Below are 22468 nucleotides of genomic sequence, written 5' to 3'. Positions count from 1 at the left end.
AGCTGAAAAAAAGAATTAGGAACTGTTCTACAGTAAAAGAGACCCCAGAGATAACACAAATGCACAAAAGATTCACTGGATCCTGGGCTAGTATCTATATAATAAGAGCTAATATGCTAATGGTTTTGACACCCTCACGCATAATGACCGATTAGCAGGAGGCTGCATATGTAGCAGGTGTGGGTGGGCGGGGACTTGCAGCGTCGGGGACTTGCGTGAGACTCTCGTCCCCGCCCCAGCGCCGGGACCAGGGGACCTGAAGCTACGCCCCCTAAAATATTTCCTCTAATTAATTCCCTTTTAATGAGCACGAATTTTGTGCACCAGGCCACTAGTAGGTATATATTACTTTTATAAACAGAAACATAAACATGTTCTTTAAAAGTTTAAATAAGCAGGCTTCAACAAAATCACATAGGCAGGCCCCTTCCTGTCAGCCCACCCACATGCTCAGGGCAGTTTACAGAACAGGAGGTCTGCCCAGGTGTCTCCCATCACGTTTTCACCAGAAACCGGCGCACGAGGAGGCGGGGTGCTTGCTTACCTGGTGCTGGGTCTTACTCTCCATGTGCCCCAGCTTCGTATTCATCTTATCCTGAACCGATCCCAGCTCCGCTCTGATCTCCTCCACAGTCGCCTCCAACTGATTCTCCAGCTTGTTGATTAGGGGTTCACATCGACAGCCATTTATTGGTGCCTAAGAGGGAAACAAAAAAGAAATCGATCCAACTCATCTGGATCCTTCAAAAACTGAGTTCTGGGTGCCCATCATGTGCCAGCCAGCACAGCAGGGGGTGCCGAGATGGAGACAGGCTCAGCCCTGTCCTTACTGCGGAAGGTCCCACAGGCCCAGTGTTGGGTCCAGGAGGCCCCAGGAAGAATCAGAGGGGGTGACGGAGTCCCAGGCTGCTTTTATCCTCTGGGCCCTCAAGATTATCTAGTCACCTAGGGACCGTGCAGAAAGATCTGTAACCACCCCTGTTTGCCTGGGCCTAAGCAGCAGGAGGGTCTCACTGTTTAGGTGGGGCAGGCCACCTGCCTTCTCCTTAAAGCTCATACCCACTTAAGCCAATGCCTAAAGTGGACATTAGCCCCCAGATATGGTGCTCGACAGGCACCCTGCTGCAGGCCATGGTCCCACGTCCGACGGGGCTTGACAGGTACCTGCATCACTTTCCCGTCCTTGCCTCGGTACAGCGTGTAGAGCTGGTACGCTCTGAACTCATGGGGAGGGGGTGGGGGTGAACATCGATGCTTGGGCCTCTTTTTCGGGTGATTATGAACATGTAAATTCTTCTGGTGTCCAGGCTGCTGGTCTGCAGGTGGGGTGGGGTCGGAAAATGCTGACACCTGCGGGAGAGGAAGAGACAGCACCCTCAACACTGTGACAACCGCAAGACTGACCCCTGGCCCGCGGCTCCATCTCACCCACTTTTGGGCAGAGAACCCCGCCTGGCTTCGTCTCATGGCGTTCTACTCCAAGCACCACATTCCAAAGAAATGCATCAGCAAGCTAACCTGTGCCTGCCGCTAACCAGATTTAATGTCTGTGCTCTGGCTCCAAACCAGCCAGCGAGGGAAGGCGCCTTTTGGCCGTTGGGCATGAGGCTGTCCCAGAGCCCTGTCACCGGCTCCCAGCCATCTCTGGGCGGCTTTCACGTGCCTCCTGACCTTGGGCCTTGACTTTCTCCTCCTGTTGTCCTTTGCTCGGGGCTCTGGGGAGGCCGACAGGAAATCTTCTCTGGCCTCTTCTTTTCTGGGTGCAGCCTGGTCACTGCTAGGGGTGTCTCCTGCCGAGACACTTCCCTACAGAGAAAGAGAGCCCAGAAACAGGTTCTACTCGGCCCCTTGGCCTTTTTCAATAATGCTGTAAAATTCTGTTTGCAAGACTCCATCCACCACAGGACCCATGGGAACCTTTGCCGATGACAGATTTCAGACACAGGGCACTGCTTGGGGGTCTTAACTGGCCACGTGCGCTTTTCCCAGGCAGTTGAACGTTTGGCTTTTACTTTATTTACTAGGTGTCAAACTAAACACTCTCAGATCTGATTCAACTTGAACTTCAAGAATCTCAGCATTGGAGATTTCTGTTCTTTTACATCTCAACAAAACACCACCCCCATTCTTTGCATGTGGATCCTCAAATCATAGCAGAGAGAACCCTCTGAAATGGAAAAAAAAATGTTTCTGGTCCTTGTGAAAACTTTATAAAGTAATATTTACAACCAAAATAGGAGAAGAATGAGTACTTGGTATAAAACTTTACGTGCCCCAAGTTCTCTCTCTCTCCTAGTCTTCCTCCTGGGAGTGGCCCAGTCCAGAATTGCCGTGTGTAGTAGTGCGAGCTGCGAGCTGCACACGGGCACCTGGCAAGGGGGTAAGTGGGCACTGGGAACTGAAATCCAACTCAGACCCTAGTCACCATATGCGTCCCTGCTGCCCAGAGAGCATCTTTTTCTAATTTGCACAGCCTCAGCCCACGGCCTAAGCGGACAGAGAGGAAGCAGCCTTTGCCAGTGGTTCTCAATATGCGATCCCATCAGAGCCCCCGGGAGGACTGTTCAACAGATCGCTGGGCCCCAGCCAGAGTTTCTGATCGAGTGGCTCCGAGGGGAGGCCCCACACTCAGAAAAGCCCTGCTCCACACGACTACGGGCGCAGTGACAGAGGCAGTGCTGGCCACAGGGTAGCGCAAGGCCACAGACACACGGGCTAGTGACCAGCATGTGACGGTGCTGGGAAGTATGGGCAGCACACACGCAGGAAATCCAGGAGGAGTGGAGGACGCGAAGCCAAGGGAACAGACTGGCAATAGTCTGAGGGACCCCAGCGAAAGGAAGAGACCAGAGGACATGGCAGCCGCCAGATGAACCCGGGGTCGGCAGTTCCCACCCCGAGAGCGGCTGGAGCTGTGGAGGGCGGGAGGGCTACCCCCACCTTGCTTTGTGCCACCTCATCTCTTGGCACAGACTGAGCTCTCCTCTCTTCCTTGAGCCTCTCTCTCTTTTTCCTCAGACTTCGCCCACGACTGAAGCGCAAGACCTGAAGGAGGCAAGAGGCATCGTTACAACCGGTGCAGCCCAGGCGAGAGAGGATTCTCCTGGGACCTGGCGCTCTGACCTACAGGAACTTCCAGCCCAACAGGGAGACCAAGCGTTCACATTGACCACCTCAGACCTCCTGCAATGCCTCCTGCTGGGCGCTTTACAGACCCAGAGCTGGACACTGTCCCTGACCTCAAGCAGCTTCCAGTCTATGACAGTAACAGGCATTTGTGTGCCAGGCCAGGGCCACCACGTCGGTGTGCAGGCTGTGCACTGCCAACCTCCAGAGAGCACCACTCACACAGGCGAGAGACGGGGATATGGGTGGCGCCCCCTGGAACTGTGCAGTGCAGCAGTCCTAGGCCGGCACAGCCTCACTCACTAGCTTCGTACACTGGACCCAAACTACCCTTCAGATTTTCTCTTGGTCAAATCATATCCAAGTCATGTATTTGATTCAATAATATTGAGATACATCTATGACCCATGGTACCCACCATGGGGCAGGAACCTCTTCCCCAAAAGGAAGCATTTGGTCGGCCCCTTAGAGAGGGGGAATGGACACAGGCAGGTACATGGAGTCCGACAGGCCCAGGGATGGTACCCAGCAGCTGTAGAGTCTCTGGGTAAGTCATCTGACACCTCTGTGCTCTATCTTCTCAAACGTAAACACAGGAAGAGTTGCTGGGATTAACCAAGACAAAGGAGGTGGCTGGCGCACCTCGGACCCTCAGTCACTGTCGGCTGCCTCCACGCCCAGAGGATGCTTAACGGTTAAGCCTTAACCAGAGTACAGATGGAGACCAGCACTGGCCCAGCTCCACGCCCTTCCCCCAGCCCCTACTCCCACTTCCAGGGTTCACCTCCTTTCACCGAGGAGGTCCAGAAGGTGCAAACACTTTTCAAGGTCACACTGTCTTTCTGCAATAAACATGTTATTGTTCTCTTATATAAACAGACAAGGGCTCTCTGAAGATCCCCAAAGTATTTTTCATCTCAGTTTCAGACTTTCTTCTGTTCATATGTTCAAGTGACACCATGACAACAAAAAGAACCATTACGGGCAGTGGGTATCACATAAAGGGAAAACCCCTGACAAGATCTGCCTGCAGATAAACCTCATTTTTATACCCTCTTCTCACCCCCTGAGCCAGCAGTTCTGAAAGTCTAGGGACCCTGGGCCATGAGATTAAGACTCTTTTTCTAATATGAAGATGATGTGGCCCTTTTCACTCTCACACTCTCCAGGGTGCACAGGGGCATTTACCAGGGGCTGCATACGTGGTAACGCAGCAGACAGCGGGCAGAAATCAATGAACCCTGCTACCTTCTAAATAAGATGGACAGTAAGGAGATCTGCACAAATGTAAAACAATGTTGCTCTTCTTAATTTTTGTTCTGAAATATATTTTCTTTCACAAGATAATGCTATTTCTACTAACCCAAAATGGACTTCTAATTTGTAAATTAAGAAACACCTTTAATATTTCTCAAGTTTAATAATTTGAATTATGATAACTACTGATGAATAAAATTTACATAAACAAAGCTCCTTGTTGCCTCCAAAATATTTTAAAAGGGTCCTTAAACCAAAAGTCTGACAACCACTGTCCTGAGCCGTTTCTAAAGCTACGTTTAGAATAATTAAAAGTTGAGTCTGATAAAAGGAAGCGACTCATTTAATGGACACTTACAACAGGATACAGTACCAGGTTCTGCCTGAAGTTCACTCTCAGAAGCACTATTGAACCATGTCAATCAAAAATGAGAAATGAGCCCTGACTGGTTTGGCTCAGTGACAGAGCGTCGGCCTGCGGACTGAAGGGTCCCAGGTTCGATCCCGGTTAAGGGCATGCACCTTGGTTGCCGGCACATGCCCAGTAGGAGGTGTGCAGGAGGCAGCTGATCAATGTTTCTCTCTCATCGATGTTTCTAACTCTCTATCCCTCTCCCTTCCTCTCTGTAAAAAATCAATAAAATATATTTTTAAAAAAATGAGAAATGACACTCAGAGGTCACCCAAGCTAAAAATAATCACCAGAAAAAATCCCTCCATAGACCATGTTACCAGCCATTAAAAAATCATGTATCCACCAAATGAAATATCAATCTTTTCCCAATTCACAGAAATCAGGGAATACTGATCTAAAGGCTTGGAAAGAAACATCCTTGGTTCTGCTGTGAACCATCAAAATCCATGGCCGACTAAGGCACCAAGGCACAGGGATTTCTTATTTCAGACAAAACAAACAGGAAGGCTATTTCTGTAACAACAGAACAGCAGGCATATAATTTTATGCATATTCCAAAGTTCCTTCTTTGTGTTGAGAATAGGGTTTAGCATGTACAATTATATAAAATAAACTTTCAAAAAATGTCATCCTATATGCTATTCAACGTGGGCATAGAAAAACTTCCTTAAGCTGTTTTTTTGTTTTGTTTTGTAAATACATTCCTGCATGCCTCACACTGGGGATCAAGCCTACAACCCGGGCATGTGCCCTGACCAGGAATCAAACCGTGACCTTCTGGTTCATAGGACAACACTCAACCACTGAGCCACGCCGGCTGGGCGCGTGAGTCGTTTTTAACTGGAAACACTAAAGGAGAACTGCACAGGAAAACTGTCTGTGGATGAAGATCCTTGGGCTCCGGAAGAACAGCTGGGTCAAAGGCCCATCAGTCTCTGTGTGCCTGGGATCATCCACCCACAATACTTGATGAACTTCAGGTGGCTGAGCCACACGCTGGCTGTCCATCAAATGGCCAAACATGGAAATGCCAGATAATTGTGATGAATTCTGATAATTGTGATGAAAAGCGCGTAGCTCCTTGTGCTTTTTAGTCAGTGGAATCAGTCCAGGGTTCACGAACTGACTCCACTGACGAATTCTTTGTTAATAACTAGAGAGAAGCGCAACCTTTTCGCAAGGAGCACTGACTTGCACCTGCCCGGGGCTCTGTGCACCTCCGGGGACCACTGAGAAGGACCAACTCCACCCACAAGAGGGTGATCAACTTTGCAAAAGACAAAAACATTAACCAATTCCAGAAGCTGCTTCTATCAGGCATGTTTTTAAAACTTAAATGCAACAGGGCCGTGCGGAACCCTGGGCTGGCCGGGATTGAGCCACGAGGCAGCAGGCTGGTGTCCAGGCCTCCTCGGCTCCCTGACACGTACCTTCTTGCAGCAGTAGTCAGAGTGCGGTGGAAAGCAAATCAGTGTTTACTATACTGTAACACAGAATAGCTCCAACTGGGAAATAACCTAAATGTTCTATGTTAAGGAAATGGTTTAACAAAACAGAGACAGCAATAAAAAATAATACTGTGCCTCCATTAAGATGAATAAGTGTGCTGACTGCAGAGCATTTTCCTATTATAGTTAGAATAGAGGGCACACTACAAAAGGTGCATACATTGTAGGCACAATTATGTAAAAATTACATGTCAGTGGAAGGTAATATGAAGAAACAAAAGTTATTTCGAGGTGCTGAAATTATGACTCGCTTATAAATTATCACTATAAAATTTCTTTATTACTTAAATAATTTCAACCTCAACTCAAATGATATGTCATTTTTTTTTTAATTGACTGATTACCAAAATACCACTCTTCCATAAAAAGAAAATGATACCGTACTTAACTGCCTCTAGGTCAGTGGCTCTCAACCTTCTGGCTCTTTAAATACAGTTCCTCATGTTGTGACCCAACCATACAATTATTTTCGTTGCTACTTCATAACTGTAATGTTGCTACTGTTATGAATCGTAATGTAAATATCTGATATGCAGGATGGTCTTAGGCGACCCCTGTGAAAGGGTCATTCGACCGCCAAAGGGGTCTCGACCCACAGGTTGAGAACCGCTGCTCTAAGTAGACATTTGCTGCTTTGTCTGCTCAGAATGGGCCCCTCCTCCCACTTCTCTCTAGAAAACGCCCCTGGACCACATGGTCCCATGGATGTGGCCATCTTCCTAAAGCCCCTGCCACACTTGCTCAGGGTACTTGCCCCAAGCTCTCCGGCGATGTTTTAAACTGGAACTTTTTTCTGGCTGAGTACCCAGGGAGTTATAATCCAGGAAGCTGGTGGAGACAAAATCATGCCCATCCATGAAGAACAGCCTGCTGGGCCTGAAGTCCTGGTGCTGGTTATCCCGGAGGCCCACCTGGGTCCCCACGTTTCCCACGGCCTGGTTAGTGAGCCCCTGTTTAAGTCCGTTTGAACTGGCTTCAGGACATTGCAACCAGAGACTCCCAGTGACTTTGTAGCCCCACATAATCCATACAGCAGAAAATGCAGGAAGTCCTACCTGGGGAGCTTTAGTGAGGAGAAGAGCAACTTCCGGATTATTGTGGTAGCGGGCGGTCTCCAGCGGGGTCTGGCCTGCCTGAGGAAGGGCACAGGGGAGGACAAGTGAGCACTGGCCACCAACCCCGCACGCACATAGCCCACCTGGGACAGCAACCCTGCACTCAGTCACACCAGCACCGAAACACACATACGACGTGGCCCTGCTCTTGAGCCTCCTCCCAACAAGGGAACCAAGTTCCACCTGAGGCCGCAGCAAGAGAGGGTAAGTGCTGACCCCATGGGCAGTGAGTGCTCCAGGAAGCAAGGGTCAGGGGCACTGCCCGCCTCGGAATGCTTTCTGGAAGGTGAAAAGCAGACAGGGCCAAGGTGGAAGATTTCAGCTGAGGAAACTCAAAGGATCATAAAATCCAGCCAAGCAATGACATGTCCCTGGAGAACAGGAAAGAAGACACCTGGACGGGCAGGTGAGGGCCCAGCCAGAGTCTCAGGAACTGGATTTCGAAAACAAACGAGGAAGCTCTGGCCACAATGGAGGCTCTAGGGCGGGTAAGCCAAACACCAAGAGTTGATAACAGTGGGATTCCCAGCATGGGGAAGGTGTTCAAGGCATCAGGGGAGAGGTACCCTAAGGTACCACCCATAAGGTACCAGAACTGTGAGGAGGGAGGGGAAACTACCCACAGGAGCCTTCGCCAGCTTCAACCCCCTTGACTTCCAGACACTCACACAACTGTTCTGGCCCCTCGAGTCTGATTCCGGAGGGCACAGAGCAGCCTGGAAAATCAGGCACCTGAGCTGGTGGCTGCTACAGGATCTGGGAGAGAGGAGAGGAGGGTGGTAGAGGAAGGGCAGAGGGAGGGAGATACTGAGAAAGGAGATAAGGCGATTTTGGAGAAAAAGGAGTTAGAAGTTGTGAGGATGATTAATCTGATGACCATATGGCCAGTTTCTTGAGGACCACACCTGTGAACAGTTAACATCCCTTTACTTAGACATCCCTGACCTTTTCACGCCAGGGTGTGCTCACATCAGCCAGGAATCTAAAGATGAGTCCTCAGGGCTTGTCAACTCATGGGGCAGCTAAACTCAAGAGTCTCGAAAGTCCACCCGAGGGCCCAAGGGGTTATGGCTATTAGAACCCTACATTCTTCCAGAGTGAAGCTGGCGAGGCTATGTGCCCTCAGAGTCTGTAGGAGGTGAGGTAGCAACAACAAACATGCCCATTCTGCAAAGAGGTGGAAAGGGCTTTAGAAACCATTGCTGCAACTTATTCTTCCAGAGTGAAGCTGGCGAGGCTATGTGCCCTCGGAGTCTGTAGGAGGTGAGGTAGCAACAACATGCCCATTCTGCAAAGGGGTGGAAAGGGCTTTAGAAACCATTGCTGCAACTCGACTTACATTATTAACAATGGTTACATCTGCTCCCGCTTCCAGTAAGATTTTAACCACCTTCTTATGATTTAGGGAAGCAGCAACATGAAGCGCTGTGTCTCCAGCCTGAAATTAATCAGAAGAAAGTTTGCTAAACCCCTTGCTCAAGTGTTATGTGGATCTCTCTAAAGTTCATCGAACTAAATGAGCTATGCACAATCATCACATTCCTATTTGACTGGAGATGCCAGAAATCACAGGTAAAATAACGGGGGGGGGGGGGGGGGGGGGCTTTGCTCAAGTGTTATGTGGATCTCTCTAAAGTTCGTCGAACTAAAAGAGCTATGCACAGTTATCACACTCCTTTTTGACTGGAGATGCCAGAAATCACAGGTAAAGTAATGCTGGGCTGGGTTGTTGAGAATGGTCAGACCTGGATCCTACACTAAGGCAGGATGGCAGGTAGCCAGGGGCCGGCAGGGGGGCCATCCTGGAGTTCTGGGCCACGTCCCACTGCCCAGGCAGGGGAGAGAGCAGAGAACCCTTGGTTTCTGAGTGCTAGAATGAGGATGTGCGGGGCCGCTGGGAATCACTTGCAGGCTCATGGTGCTCTTTGCTGAGAACCAGTGTTCACGGAACACCAGCTGTTTCCAATTTCTCACCAAATAGCCTATAAGTTCATATTTTCTTTACAAAAGAAAAAAATGTTTTCAGACAATCAACTATGAAAGGAGGATTTGGACAAATGCAGCGTGGTGAGTCATTCTAAATGCAGATGCTGGTGTTTTTTTTTAACTCCAGACAGAATAATATAAATAAGCCAGTCAAACATGGGAGAAGTAGAGTAATTCGTTCTCCACCATCAGGTGATCAGGTAGAGCACTCTGATACGTTTTTCCTGACAGCATGAACATTCAGTCACCCCATGGCCTTCTTCCCCAGTGTGTGCCGGGGGACTTACTTCATTGCTGAGTCACTTAGCTGTGTGCTGGGGGCGGGGAGCTGTGTAGCCGTGGTTTCTAATCTTCTGCTCACTGGAATCAGGCGGGGAGCTTTAAAAACTACCGATGCCTGGGTCCCGCCCCAGACATTCTGGTGGGAGGTCTGGGGGAGGAGGGGGTGTTGGGCCTGGTGACTTTTCAAAGCTCCCAGGTGAGAAACACGCACCACGGCTGAGAAGCACTGGTTAGTGGGGGCTGTGTAGGGTAATCTGATGAACCAGAATCCCCTGGGAGGCTGTAGAATGATGACTTGGCTATTGAGCCAGATCAGTGGTCTCAATCCTATCTGCACACCCAGGCCAGGAGCTCTTTATAAATCCCATTACCTGGATATTCTGGACATTTAAGCTGGGGTGAAATTCAGCATTGGTATTTTTAATTCCTGCTGATTCTTATGTGCAGCCAGGGTTAGAAACCACCACAACTGGGTATATTCAATCTGAATAACGAGCTATGTTTTAAATTTCAGATATATGTACCCAAACTCAGAAGAGCCAAACAATGCATCGCTCAGGTATCAATAAATATCAATTGTTTAAAAACAATCTCAATAACTACTGAAAGTCAAGCACATTTCCAGGAACACTGTAATAATCACAGCTTTATTTCAAAACCCCCTTGTATGGCACAGAGATAGGTCATGTGCCCAAATTCACAGAAACCAGCAGCTCCATCAGCTCAGTAATGTGGCAGCGCAAGGAACAGAACTCGAGTCGCGAGATGCCTTTCCCTTGCGTATGACTGAGCCACATTCTTGCCGGTTTCCTTTGTAAAATCACATTAAAAACAAAACCCCACCCCTGGATCTCCAGGGGATGTTCAATATGCAAATGTGGTGGTATGCACTGGGATGATAAGGAGGCCAGATACACCAGGGCCACTGGAAGGCCAGCACTGGCCAAGTGCCAGGCAGAGAGAGGCTCCCAGCAGCTTCTGCTCCCGTCTGGGCTCATACACCTGTCAGTGAGCCTTGTGGGAAGAAGGCCGGGCAGCCAAGGGGAGGGCACATGCACTGACCTGGTTCTTTTCATGGACAGAACAGAAAGCACTGAGGAGGAGCTTAATGATGGACAAGTGATTATAGCGCGCAGCAACGTGCAAACAGGTGTCGCCTGCCTGCGGACAGAAATCACACTCTAAGCACGGTCTGAGTGGTTACAAAACAAGACAGAGAAAGTAAAAAGGAAGAGCATTTAAAAGCTGGCAGACTAGCCTATATTCTTTAGAGGGCGTCGGCCTGAGTGATAAGCATCTCTTTCACCCACGGAGGCTCCACTCCGGGACTCCCAGGCCCTTGCTGCTGTCTGGAGCCCTGCTGATCTTCCTCCACGCACTTCTCTGCTTTCGGGTTTCAGATGCTGGGTGCATGCTCCCCATGAGACCTCCTCAATAGCCAAGACAGCTTCTGCTTACCCAGCACCTGATAAGAATCCACGGACCCCACCGTCTCCTAGAACCCAGTACACGGCATGAAGACCACGAGCACTGCTTTGGGAACAAGCCTTCCCCTTCATAGATCTGTCATGGCTCTACGGACAGGGCAGCAGGGCAAGTGGCTGGATTTTAAGATCACATGTGTTCTAAAAAATTCAAGCGCCATCCCATTTTAGTCGGACCCCAATATCCCACATGGAGCAGTGCAGTCTGGGGAGCTGGCACGGCATAAAGAGGGGAGCCAGAAAGACTCAGGGTCAGGGTTTTCCTTAGTGGTCACAGGCCAAGCTGCCCACAAAGACAACAAAACTGGAGACAAAGTCGTGACAGCCTGCGGCATTCTCCTCACATTCTATTCCAGTGCTGTCTAGCGATGGCGACCATTCAGCATAGTTTTCTCCCCAGATTAAGAAGGAGCGAAGCTCACAGCCGAGGTGCGGGGCATTCTGAGAAGCACCTTTGATGCGTCTGCCCCCAGCTAAAGCCATTTCTTAAAGAGATGCCGCAGTCAGGTTCCCTCGTCGAGTGGCTGGGGCCTGGGACTCAGAAAGGAAAGGCAGCTCCTTTCGGAGAGAGGGACACCAGGTGACCTCTCAGGCCTGCATCCTCTCAGACTACTTACCACCAGCTCATTCCCAGGATGCCTCTCACTGGTTTGTAGAGGCAGTGGGGCATTTAGCATCAGGAGACCTCCCCTGCACACATCATTCAGTGTTTGCTAACAGTAAACACTGTGGGCAGAGACCTTCTTAGGGCACTTAGCGGTTTCCTAGATTCATTCACCAGCACACACTATAGGAAATGATAAAACAAATCGAGGTCGAGGAGTGAGGGGAAAAGGATGGGGAAGAAGCAGTGTTTCCAAGTCTCCTGATTCCTCCTCTCATGCTCCTAAATGACCCTTTAGGAAATCACCCCAAAAATGAATGCTTTATAGATAGTCCCCAGACACTTTTCATTTTTATTTTCTAGATGTTAACACTCAAGAATGCTTTCAGGGTTATTTTCTAAGGTACTGACACAAGCGAGCAGGACAGAAGCCGGTGTTGTTCACCCACGTTATTTTTGAGGTCGGCGCGGGACCCGCCCAGCAGGAGGACGCGCGTGCTCTGGGAGTGGCTGTTCTGGCAGGCCAGGTGCAGGGCCGTGTTCCCCGCCTTGGAGAGAGGCAAGAGAAGGGAGGACACGTTAGCAACTCGGTGCTCCGCAGCCCCGCACGGAGCAGACCTTACAGAGGGGCGACACAGAAGAAAAGTCAGAGCTCACATTCACTGCTTCCTAACGGGCAGACCCAGAAGGGGTTTCAGTGGCAAGAACGTTTAATTAGGAACCCAAACAGGAAGAGAGAGAGTCACATCTGTCATAAAATCGTGGTTCCAAGGCCTGGCTCTGCCTCTTACAGGTTGACAGGCACTGGTCAAGGCTCTTAATACCCTCAGCCTTGAATTCCTTACCTGTAAAATGCAGCGTGATCTGTTATGCTGAGGTTGTGAGGATTGACTCAGGGCTCAGGAGGGGATTTCCTTAACGGTAAAATGCTGTGCACATGCCTGTGGTATGTTCCTTTTAGAGAAGACTGCAACACGGATAAAAGCTGTGGCTACAACACTGCCAATGAAGGCAGAGAGGGCAAAACAGGCCACCTCCTACGTGCAGGCTAAGGGTACCTAAGATTATACTGTAGCCTTTTTCAAATCGTCCATTCTCGTATTTTTCTTGAAACAAAATTTGAACTATGGAAAAGATCCCCACAAAACAGGCAACACAACTGCGCCTGTCACTTAGCATACGGATAGGGCCCCTCAGCCTTCAACATGCCACATCGAAATGACAGCCCATGTCAGAATGATGCCCCCGCGACCTGGCAGAAAGAAGTCACAGACAGAACTCTGTGAGGCTATGGGAGTAGGGCCTGTAAGGCTGCTGCTACCCCTAGAAAAGTAACCAAATAAGCAGGCAGCGAGGGGAGAGCTCTGGGGGTGATCTGAGCCAGTCCTGGAGCGCTCAGGGGGTTAAAGACATAGTGTCTGTCCTGCCAAGCTTACAAGCCGGTGTGGGCTGCAGCTGTGTGGCCTCTAAGCTTCTACCCTGCCTGTTGATGGCTCTTCCCTCACCTAGTTTACTCCTTCTGGACCACAGCGCACTGTCTGCCCACACTCAGGAATGTTATTTCCTTACCTTTTGGAAAGAGAAATGAGTCCTTAAAAATAAAGAACAGAGGAAAACTGTCTGCTGCCAGTTCACTTACCTTCCCTCTCCTAACCTCACCTCTAACGGCCCAGGTAGGCTTTCTTCCTCACTGTTGCCTCCAGGAAACCGGAGGAGTTGACAGCCTGAGGGTTTAGTGAGTACAATGGTCATCAACCCTTTGCCGCCCATATGAATCCCCTGGCAGCCGGCACAAATGCTGCACAGCTGCAGGTCTAGGGACTCTGATTTACTCCGCCTGGGGGTGGAGCCTGGCGCTCAGGTTTTAGCACTAAAAGCCAAGCATTCTGGGAAACCCCTCGGCAGGGCAAACGGGGACAGCTGGTCACCCAGGCCCCGCCATCAGGGCAGATTCACTTTTTTATTTTTTGTGGTTGTTTTTTCTTTCCCCCTTTTTTTTTGTTTAAAGTTTCCCAGGAGAGTTTAAAGTGCAGCCAGTTAGAGAAACATCACTGGCTTAGGTCTCAAACACGAAGGCTCTGCCCACATTTTAAATACTCCATTTCATGCGAGGGGCTCAGTGCTTGGCTTGACATGATTCCCATTGCCCACGTAGGTTGTCTCAACATCGCTGGCTTCCTGAGAGTCATTAAATGTGCTGAACAAATGAGTGAAATAAAAGAATATGATGGTGCTAGAAATACATCATACCAACATTTATTTTGCCAGTGAGAAAAATATCAATTATGCTGAAAAGCATTGGGATCAAGAAAATGAAAAACCAAAGGTAAGCATAAACAAAATATGGTACATTCATGCAATGGAATATTGCTCAGCAATCAAAACGAATGAACTAATCACCCATGTAAGCACACGTTAGAGTCTTAAAAACATTACGCTAAGTGAGAAAAGCCAGACACAAAGGCTGCGTATCGTGATTCCATTTAGATCACCTTCTGCGAAAGGCAAACAAATTGGTGGTAGCCAGGAGCTGGGAGGGGGTGGGTGAATGGGGGATTGTCACTAAAGGGGACAAAGGAACTTTTGGGGGTGATTCTCTACCTTGATTGTGGTGGTTACACAACTGTACACATTTATCTAAATTCATAGGACAGCACACCTAAGAAAGATGAACTTTACTGTATATGAATTATACCTCAAAACCTACTATTTAAAAATGTGAACCAGGAGACATACTGTCAGACATTTTCCCCCACTCTAAGGAATAAGACAGATCCCCCAGTCAGGGCTGCGAAGCTCGCCTAAGAAAGATGAACTTTACTGTATATGAATTATACCTAAAAACCTACTATTTAAAAATGTGACCCAGGAGACATACTGACAGACATTTTCCCACTCTAAGGAATAAGACAGATCCTCCAGTCAGGGCTGCGAAGCTCGTTGAGTAAGAAGCACACTTCTTATGCAATGGAATATGATTCCGTCTTTAAAAAGAAAAACCCTGTTATTTGTGACAACATGGATGAACCTAGAGGACCTTATGCTAAGTGAAATAAGCCAGGCAGAAAAAGACAAATATTACATGGTATCCCTATATGTGGAATTTAAAAAAGAAAAAGTCAAACTCAGAGGAACAAAGAGTAGAAGAGTGGTGGCCAGGAGCAGGGGGAATAGGGCGACGTTGGTAAAAGGGTACACACTTTTAGTTACAAGATAAACAAGGTCTGAGGATCTAACGTAGAGCATGGTGACTATAATTGATAACACTGTACTGTATAACTGAAATTTACTAAGAGTAGAATCTGAGTGTTCTCACTAAATAAATAAATGTAAATATGTGAAGTGATGGATGTGTTAATAAACCTAATGGGAGGAATCCGTTCACAATGTATACACTTTAAATATGTTATATGTCAAAGTTTACTTGTCAGTTATACCTCAATAGAGCTGGGGAGTGGGGGTGGGGAGAAGAGCCTTTCTAGAGGTTTCCCCAGAGGCTGTGGCTGGCGCAGAACGTACAAGTCCCTCTTTCGGAATGGCCCCTCACCTGCGCTTCCAACGGTCTCTGCTGCTTGACCTGGAGCGAGGCCCCGTGGTTTCCACGATAGGACAGGAGGCAGTGGGGCAGAGCAGACAGACACGGGCTATGCTACGGCCCCGACTGACTCACAAACGAATCGTATGTTTCAGTCCAGGACGCACTGGCTCCCCCTTACGCTTCCTTATCCATGAGCTGGAAACCACCTACTTCTCAGAGTTGGTATGAACTCACTCACTCACGTTTCAGACCCTGTATCAGTTCGGGGAAAGGGAGCAGCCACCTTCCTGCCGGGCAGCGAGCCGGGCATTACTGGAGACATGACGGTACATGGCTTGCTGCTTTCCCCCAAGCTTTTGACCCAAGAGGGAGCCATGAAAAACATTTAACCAGTAATGACAGCACAGAGCTGTGTGCAGTGCCTCGGGAGCACTGCAGGAAACAGCCCCATGGATCTTCCTTCGGGGGGTGGGGACCTGTCCTGGGGAAGGGGTGGGGTCTACAGGCAGAAACGAGGAGCAGGCTACCCCAATGGGAGTGGGCCACCAGAGGGGACAGTGAGCCAAGCTGAGCGCACAGGAGGCACATGCGGGGAAAGGCACAGGGAAGAGGCTCCAGATGTGAGCGGAGGCCACTCTGGGGAGGCCCGAGACAGCATCCGGCGAGGAATCCGTTCACAATGTATACACTTTAAATATGTTAAAGTTTACTTGTCAGTTATACCTCAATAGAGCTGGGGAGTGGGGGTGGGGAGAAGAGCCTTTCTAGAGGTTTCCCCAGAGGCTGTGGCTGGCGCAGAACGTACAAGTCCCTCTTTCGGAATGGCCCCTCACCTGCGCTTCCAACGGTCTCTGCTGCTTGACCTGGAGCGAGGCCCCGTGGTTTCCACGATAGGACAGGAGGCAGTGGGGCAGAGCAGACAGACCCGGGCTAGACTACGGCCCCGACTGACTCACAAACGAATCATAAGTTTCAGTCCAGGACATACTGGTTCCCTCTTACGCTTCCTTATCCATGAGCTGGAAACCACCTGCTTCTCAGAGTTGGTATAAACTCACTCACTCACTCACGTTTCAGACCCTGTACAGTTCAGGGAAAGGGAGCAGCCACCTGCCTGCCGGGCAGCGAGCCGGGCATTACTGGAGACATGACGGTACATGGCTTGCTGCTTTCCCCCAAGCTTTTGACCCAAGAGGGAGCCATGAAAAACATTTAACCAGTAATGACAGCACAGAGCTGTGTGCAGTGCCTCGGGAGCACTGCAGGAAACAGCCCCATGGATCTTCCTTCGGGGGGTGGGGACCTGTCCTGGGGAAGGGGTGGGGTCTACAGGCAGAAACGAGGAGCAGGCTACCCCAATGGGAGTGGGCCACCAGAGGGGACAGTGAGCCAAGCTGAGCGCACAGGAGGCACATGCGGGGAAAGGCACAGGGAAGAGGCTCCAGATGTGAGCGGAGGCCACTCTGGGGAGGCCCGAGACAGCATCCGGCGGAGGAGCTTTCCCGCAAGGTTTCCGGGCAGCAGGCAGAAGGGCTAGGCCAGCTGATAAGGCTGCTGGGAGGCCTCTGAAATCCAGGGACACATCAGTCATGAGCACGGAAGGAGGGGTGGAGTGAAAAGGGTGAGACGTGGTGAGTGACTGGAGGGGGAGACAGAGGAAAAGAGGATGGAGAATGCTGCTGTCCTCTCCTGCCTCCATGAGGACAACCGCAGGCGGATAAACCAACGGCTAAGCAGTGAGAGCCAGGGGAGGTCAAAGGAAGCCAAAGGCCCCAGGCGTTCTCCTGCTCTCCAGGCAGACTCTGCTCTCCACGGGGTTTCGGGCTTCCACTTCCCTGCCGGTTCCTGCTCCCCTGGGCGCTCTCTGCTCTGGGAGGAGGAACCGCAGCCATCCTCACCTGTGAATGAGTCCTAGCACCTGCCGGGCCTCACCTTGTTCTTGGCGAGCACGTTGGCTCCTGCTTTAACGAGCAGCTTGACTGACTGGCTGAACCCGTGCCAGGATGCTTCGTGCAGGGCCGTGTTCCCGTCCTGAGGAACACAGAGAGAGAGAGCACGTCACCACAGCCTCATTCGCCTCAGTAAAGTCCATACATCAGAGTGAGTTTTCAGGGCACCCCACAGGCCTTCCCACTGGGGTTTCTCGTTGGAATCACAGAGCCCAGAAAATGAGGCAAGTGGCTAGTTCCTCCATTCTCCCAGAAACAGCACATAACAAGGACCATTCTAGATGCATTCTAGATTCGTGATGTACAATGGATGCCTTAGGCGTTGGGGCTTAAGTCTCTTTGGGACCCCTGTTGAGAAAGGCAGTCGCATTGAACAGAACGCAACACCAGGACTAATGTCCATTCCTTCCCACCTCCATCACCCCTTGGGCTCTGCTCTGCTCCTGGCCCCAGAGAGAATCCTGCAAAGATCAGGCAAATACAGAGTCCAGCTTCATGAATTCCAGGGCCCAAGAACCAGATAGGTAGATTACGCCTTCCTTTTTCTTTCCCAGATTCTAATTTTACCCAACTTAATCCAGAAGCCTCAGGGCCCCAAAGAACTGAGCAGGCACTGTGAAAACAGTGATTTGTGAAAAAGATAAATAAGTGTCTCATATAGGCGGCTTTTAAATAAAAACCAACCGATTAAAGATAGCTTGCATTTGCTTAACATATATATATATTTAGTGCAATGAACTGAGTGGGGTGGGGCGTGGAGGGTGGGGCTGGGGAGGGGGAATCATGGAGAGGAGCAGCAGAAACACCCTCTGCGCTGTTCCAGGCCAGGGCTCGGGCAGTCAGCTGGGGGCGGTGCAGGTGCACTCCCCAGTCGTGTCCAGGGTCTGCTTTAGCCTTTCATCCACACCAACAGACAAGGCGGAAAGCTGCCGACACTCACAAGGGGAAGGCCAGGGAGTGGGGCCTGTGGAAAGGGAAGTGGTGATGTGTGGCCTGGCCAGTGGGACTGACTGCACGAAGCAGGAGGCAAAGGGACAGTGACTGGAGGGGGGCCCGGGCTGCTGGTGACATCCGCTCCGTGACCTGAGGGGCACCCGGGTGTGCTCAGGTAGCGGAAACTCACGGAGCTGCACTTAGTATTTGTGCATGTTTCGGTATATACACTTGAGTAAAAAGGTGTTTAAAAAGTAAACAGGATGAATTGCTCTACATTGGAAAGTTCCATGTTTTAAGGTTGCTTGGCAATTTAAGAACACTGTATTAATATATGTCATTGGGATTTATTAAAAATTTTTATTTTGCTTATTTTTTTCTTCCAATATTGTTTTAAAAATTAACAAGCTCACTTATCAAAAAAAAAGAGAGGAGGAGGAGGAGGAGAAGAAGACGAAAACAGTTGGGGGTGGAGAAGCATGGCACATGCCTTTCCCCATTTACGCCTCCACATGTCATTACTTCTAAACTTTTTTTGGGGGGTGGGGGAACCATTTATGTTTATGTGGTTGCCCACTGCTGCCATAAAACAGGGGGAAGATTAAAAAATAAATTTAGCCTTGGCCAGTGTGGCTCAGTTGGTTGGGTATCATCCCAAGAACCAAAAGGTTGTTGGTCTGATTCCTGGTCAGGACACAGGCCCAGGTTACTGCCTTGATCCCTGGTGTGGGGCGTGTAGGAGGCAGCCAATTGATGTTTCATTCTCACATCGATGTTTCTCTCTTTCCCCCCCTCCCTTCCTCTCTCCCTAAAAATCAATAAAAAATATATATTTTTTCAAAATAAATAAATTAAAAATGTTTTTCATTTACTGGAATATCAGATATTCTTTCTAAGTACATTTGGGCTGGTTTCATCATATTAAATCCTGAGGGATAAGCCTCAGGAATGATAACATCTTGCCTGTGGGTCCTCAGGCTGGCATGTCCCACCTCACCTTGTCTTGTCGGTCCAGGGCACAGCCCTCCTGGGTGAGTGCCGAGATGACCTCAGTGTTCCCCACCACGGCCGCACGGTGCAAGGCGGTCTGATCCCCCTGCAGGATGACATGGAGGCAGGAACAGGGGTCAGCTCTCCCAGCACCCACTCCACTCCCTCCGACACAGGGCACCTCCCACACAAAGCAGACTGGTTACCACCACGGGCAAGGTGGGCTTTTCGGTCGGGTTAGTAGACAACACGCAGCAGGCGGAGCAATTTTATTCAGTGGGAACGTTAAGCCAACCGCAGAACCGTCCTTGGCTGCAGAGCTAACCTCAGAAAAAAGGTCCAGCCCTCACCTGCTGCCCCGGGGTATGGCAGTGTTCAGCTGGGCTGTAGCTGTCACACCTGTGAAGAGTGGGTCTGAGAGCACGGCTGTGTGTGCTATGCAATTAGGGCAGCAATGCCGGAAATCTTTACTCCCTCCTGAGTCCTCTAGCTCCCTGCTTCCAGAGAAATCGCCATCCTGCCATGCCAGTTAGCAGCACTCATGATTTGATGGTGGGTGTGTATTTGTTGACTGACTTGTACTGGCCACGAGCAATGGCGGGGTTTATGCTGTGTCATCGCAGGATTCCAGAGATGCCAAGCCATCACTGCACATCTCTACCAAGCCTCTTCCGATCTTTCCTGACAACACCCTCACTGATTTACGCTGTATTTGACCCCTTTCTCTGGGATCAGATTCCTGAAATTGCAGACCTCCTCTTTCTCTATCAGGGTGCCAAAGGGAACTTGACTCTTTCTAATCGCAGCTGGGAAAAGGAATATATGCTCTTAGAGCAGTGGTTCTCAACCTTGGCCGCACATTAGAATCACCTGGGAATCTTTTTAAAATCCTGATTTCTGGGCCTCATCCTCCGGAAATTCTTTTTCTTTGTTATGGGGTGAGGCCACAACATTAGTAACAAAAAAACAGAATTTCTGGAGGATGAGGCCCAGAAATCAGGATTTTTATTTTTTTTTTAATTTATTTTTTAATATATTTTATTGATTTTTCACAGAGAGGAAGGGAGAGAGATAGAGAGTCAGAAACATCGATGAGAGAGAAACATCGACCAGCTGCCTCCTGCACATCCCCCACTGGGGACGTGCCCGCAACCCAGGCACATGCCCTTGACCGGAATCGAACCCGGGACCCCTCAGTCCGCAGGCCGACGCTCTATCCACTGAGCCAAACCGGTTTCGGCAGAAATCAGGATTTTAAAAAGATTCCCAGGTGATTCTAATGTGCAGCCAAGGTTGAGAACCATTGTCTTAGAGGAAAGACGGTCAAGACTGTAAGAAGGGAGAGTTCTGAAGTGCCCTAAGAGCACATCTGATCTCTGACAAGCACTCAGCAAGTCAAGCTGAGACGAATGGAGTCCAATCTGGGGCCCAGGTTCACAGGGGAGGTGAGTGATCAGTGGAAAATGTTCCTTCACTGGTAAAAGGAGGGGTGATGATCCTCAAGGCCCCTCCCTTCCCTGGGGTTCTGTGGTTTGGTTGATAAGAGTTTGTATAAATGAAGTTTCCTAGTGGAGAACCAGAGGGGCGATCACCCTGGGGCATCCCTGGCCCTTAGCCCGAGAGAGGAAAGGGAGACGATTATAAAACAGAAAACCTTAAGATTTTTCAAAGAGGAATGCACTGCTACCTATAAATAACCCTAATGAAATTCTGGTTCTACTTACTAAACTCCCTGGAATTTAAAAACAATACACTTTAAAAGCACTTAATTGGAAAAAATGTTCTAGAGATGGATGATGGTGATGGTTGCACAACACTGTAAATGTACTTAATGCCACTGAGCTGTATGGTTAAAATGGTAAATTTTATGTTATGTACATTTTATCACAATAAAAAAGCACTTAATGCTATTTAAAACTCAAATTCACTTTCTTTAGATTAAAAATCCCCCCTTAGAAATCCACGAGAAGTGATTTTTATTTTCTGCCTTATACTTTTTAATACCTCCCAACTTTTTGTACTTAACATTTAATTTTTAGTACGAGGAAAAACAGCTATTTATTAAAAGTCTGAACTGTAATGGACTGTGTGGCAGAATCCTTTCTCACTGTTCATTCGTATAACGTGGGGGAGATTTCCGCAGTGTCGGTCAGGACATCGAGCCCCATTACCAGGACTTCATCCACTGTCCGCAGATCCCTGCCCTCAGCACCCTATGCTATTATTCCCATTATAAATTAAGTGTAGAGTTGGTTTTTCCGCACCTTCCCAGGCCCCTCGTTCAAAGAGGACGCTGTCTTTGGGACATGCAGGCAAAAGAAGACCATGGCCATTTCACATCCATTTCAAACATCGTAAGAAGTGTCTCCAGATGACATATACTTAATGCCCAGACAAGTGATCATATGAAAAACTGCCCGTGTCTTAACTTTTTAAGTGTCTATAAGAATTTCTAAGACTGCCCATCTCCCTATCAGAACAGTGATGGATTTGCACAAAATGGACCTCGAGTGCAATTTGTTAATACTGACCTGATCTGGCACTCTGTTCTCAGTCAGAAAGGTGAGGTTGAGGCTCACCCTTTCAGCATAAATACTGACTTGGCCAGCCAGACTGGTAATGGTTAGAGGCCTTTTAACATTCCCACAAACTGCAGGCACTTTAACGAACACTCCTTGGACCCACCAGAACAACCTTTCACAGAACAAAACTTAACCATTCCGCCATGCTGTGCGTAAAGTGTGAGCAGTAAGCCCTGGACACGGGGGCATCAGCCTCTCCGGCCACACAAGTCGCCTCACAAAGGGCCTCTGCTGATTAGGGCACGGTCTACCCTATGCATTGCTTTCGGTCAAATGTTTTATTGTGTTTCACAAGCTGCCACTAAATCATGAATTGAGGCAGCTTTGGAGCCAGAATGTAACCATCATTTATTACTTTCTTTTAACATGAATCTACTGTATTTACTTCCCTCGAGATAACTTTCCTTTGTGAAAGTCTAGCTCAATGCGAGAAGCTAAATCTAACTTTTAGTTCAGCCCTTACGAACCAATTTCTAGATGGATTATCAAGACTCAAAGAGAGATTCGCCCGGCCAGCGTGGCTCAGTGGTTGAGCATTGACCTATGAACCAGGAGATCATGCTTCCATTCCCAGGCAGGGCACATGCCCAGGTTGTGGGCTAAATCCCCATTGTGGGGACTTGCAAAAGGCAGCCTATCAATGATTCTCTCTCATCACTGATGGTTCTCTCTCTCTCTCTCCCTCTCCCTTCCTTTCTG

General features: G+C 49.2%; 1 protein-coding gene across 10 annotated transcripts in view; it reads right to left on the bottom strand.

Moving 5' to 3' along the window:
• ANKRD6 (ankyrin repeat domain 6) overlaps positions 1–22468 on the bottom strand; it is a 158457-nt gene that overhangs the window by 5095 nt on the left and 130894 nt on the right. For 4 of the 10 annotated variants that reach the window (XM_005872084.2, XM_005872085.2, XM_005872086.2 and 1 more), the window contains 10 exons: positions 19195–19293; positions 17248–17346; positions 12227–12325; positions 10752–10850; positions 8761–8859; positions 7362–7439; positions 2941–3045; positions 1672–1806; positions 1165–1350; positions 545–697 (listed from right to left, as the gene is read on the bottom strand). In XM_005872084.2, coding sequence (XP_005872146.1) covers positions 545–697; positions 1165–1350; positions 1672–1806; positions 2941–3045; positions 7362–7439; positions 8761–8859; positions 10752–10850; positions 12227–12325; positions 17248–17346; positions 19195–19293 — 1152 coding nt within the window. Of the gene's footprint in view, positions 1–544; positions 698–1164; positions 1351–1671; positions 1807–2940; positions 3046–7361; positions 7440–8760; positions 8860–10751; positions 10851–12226; positions 12326–13436; positions 13624–17247; positions 17347–19194; positions 19294–22468 lie in introns of those variants that run through there. The other 6 variants (XM_014544473.1, XM_014544471.1, XM_014544472.1 and 3 more) reach the window with 5 other exon arrangements.

Source organism: Myotis brandtii, unplaced genomic scaffold (genome assembly GCF_000412655.1).
Source record: "Myotis brandtii unplaced genomic scaffold, ASM41265v1 scaffold365, whole genome shotgun sequence".
Taxonomy (NCBI): Eukaryota; Metazoa; Chordata; class Mammalia; order Chiroptera; family Vespertilionidae; genus Myotis; species Myotis brandtii.
The sequence above is the reverse complement of the archived record's forward strand: the minus strand, read 5'-3'. Positions and strand labels throughout refer to the sequence as shown.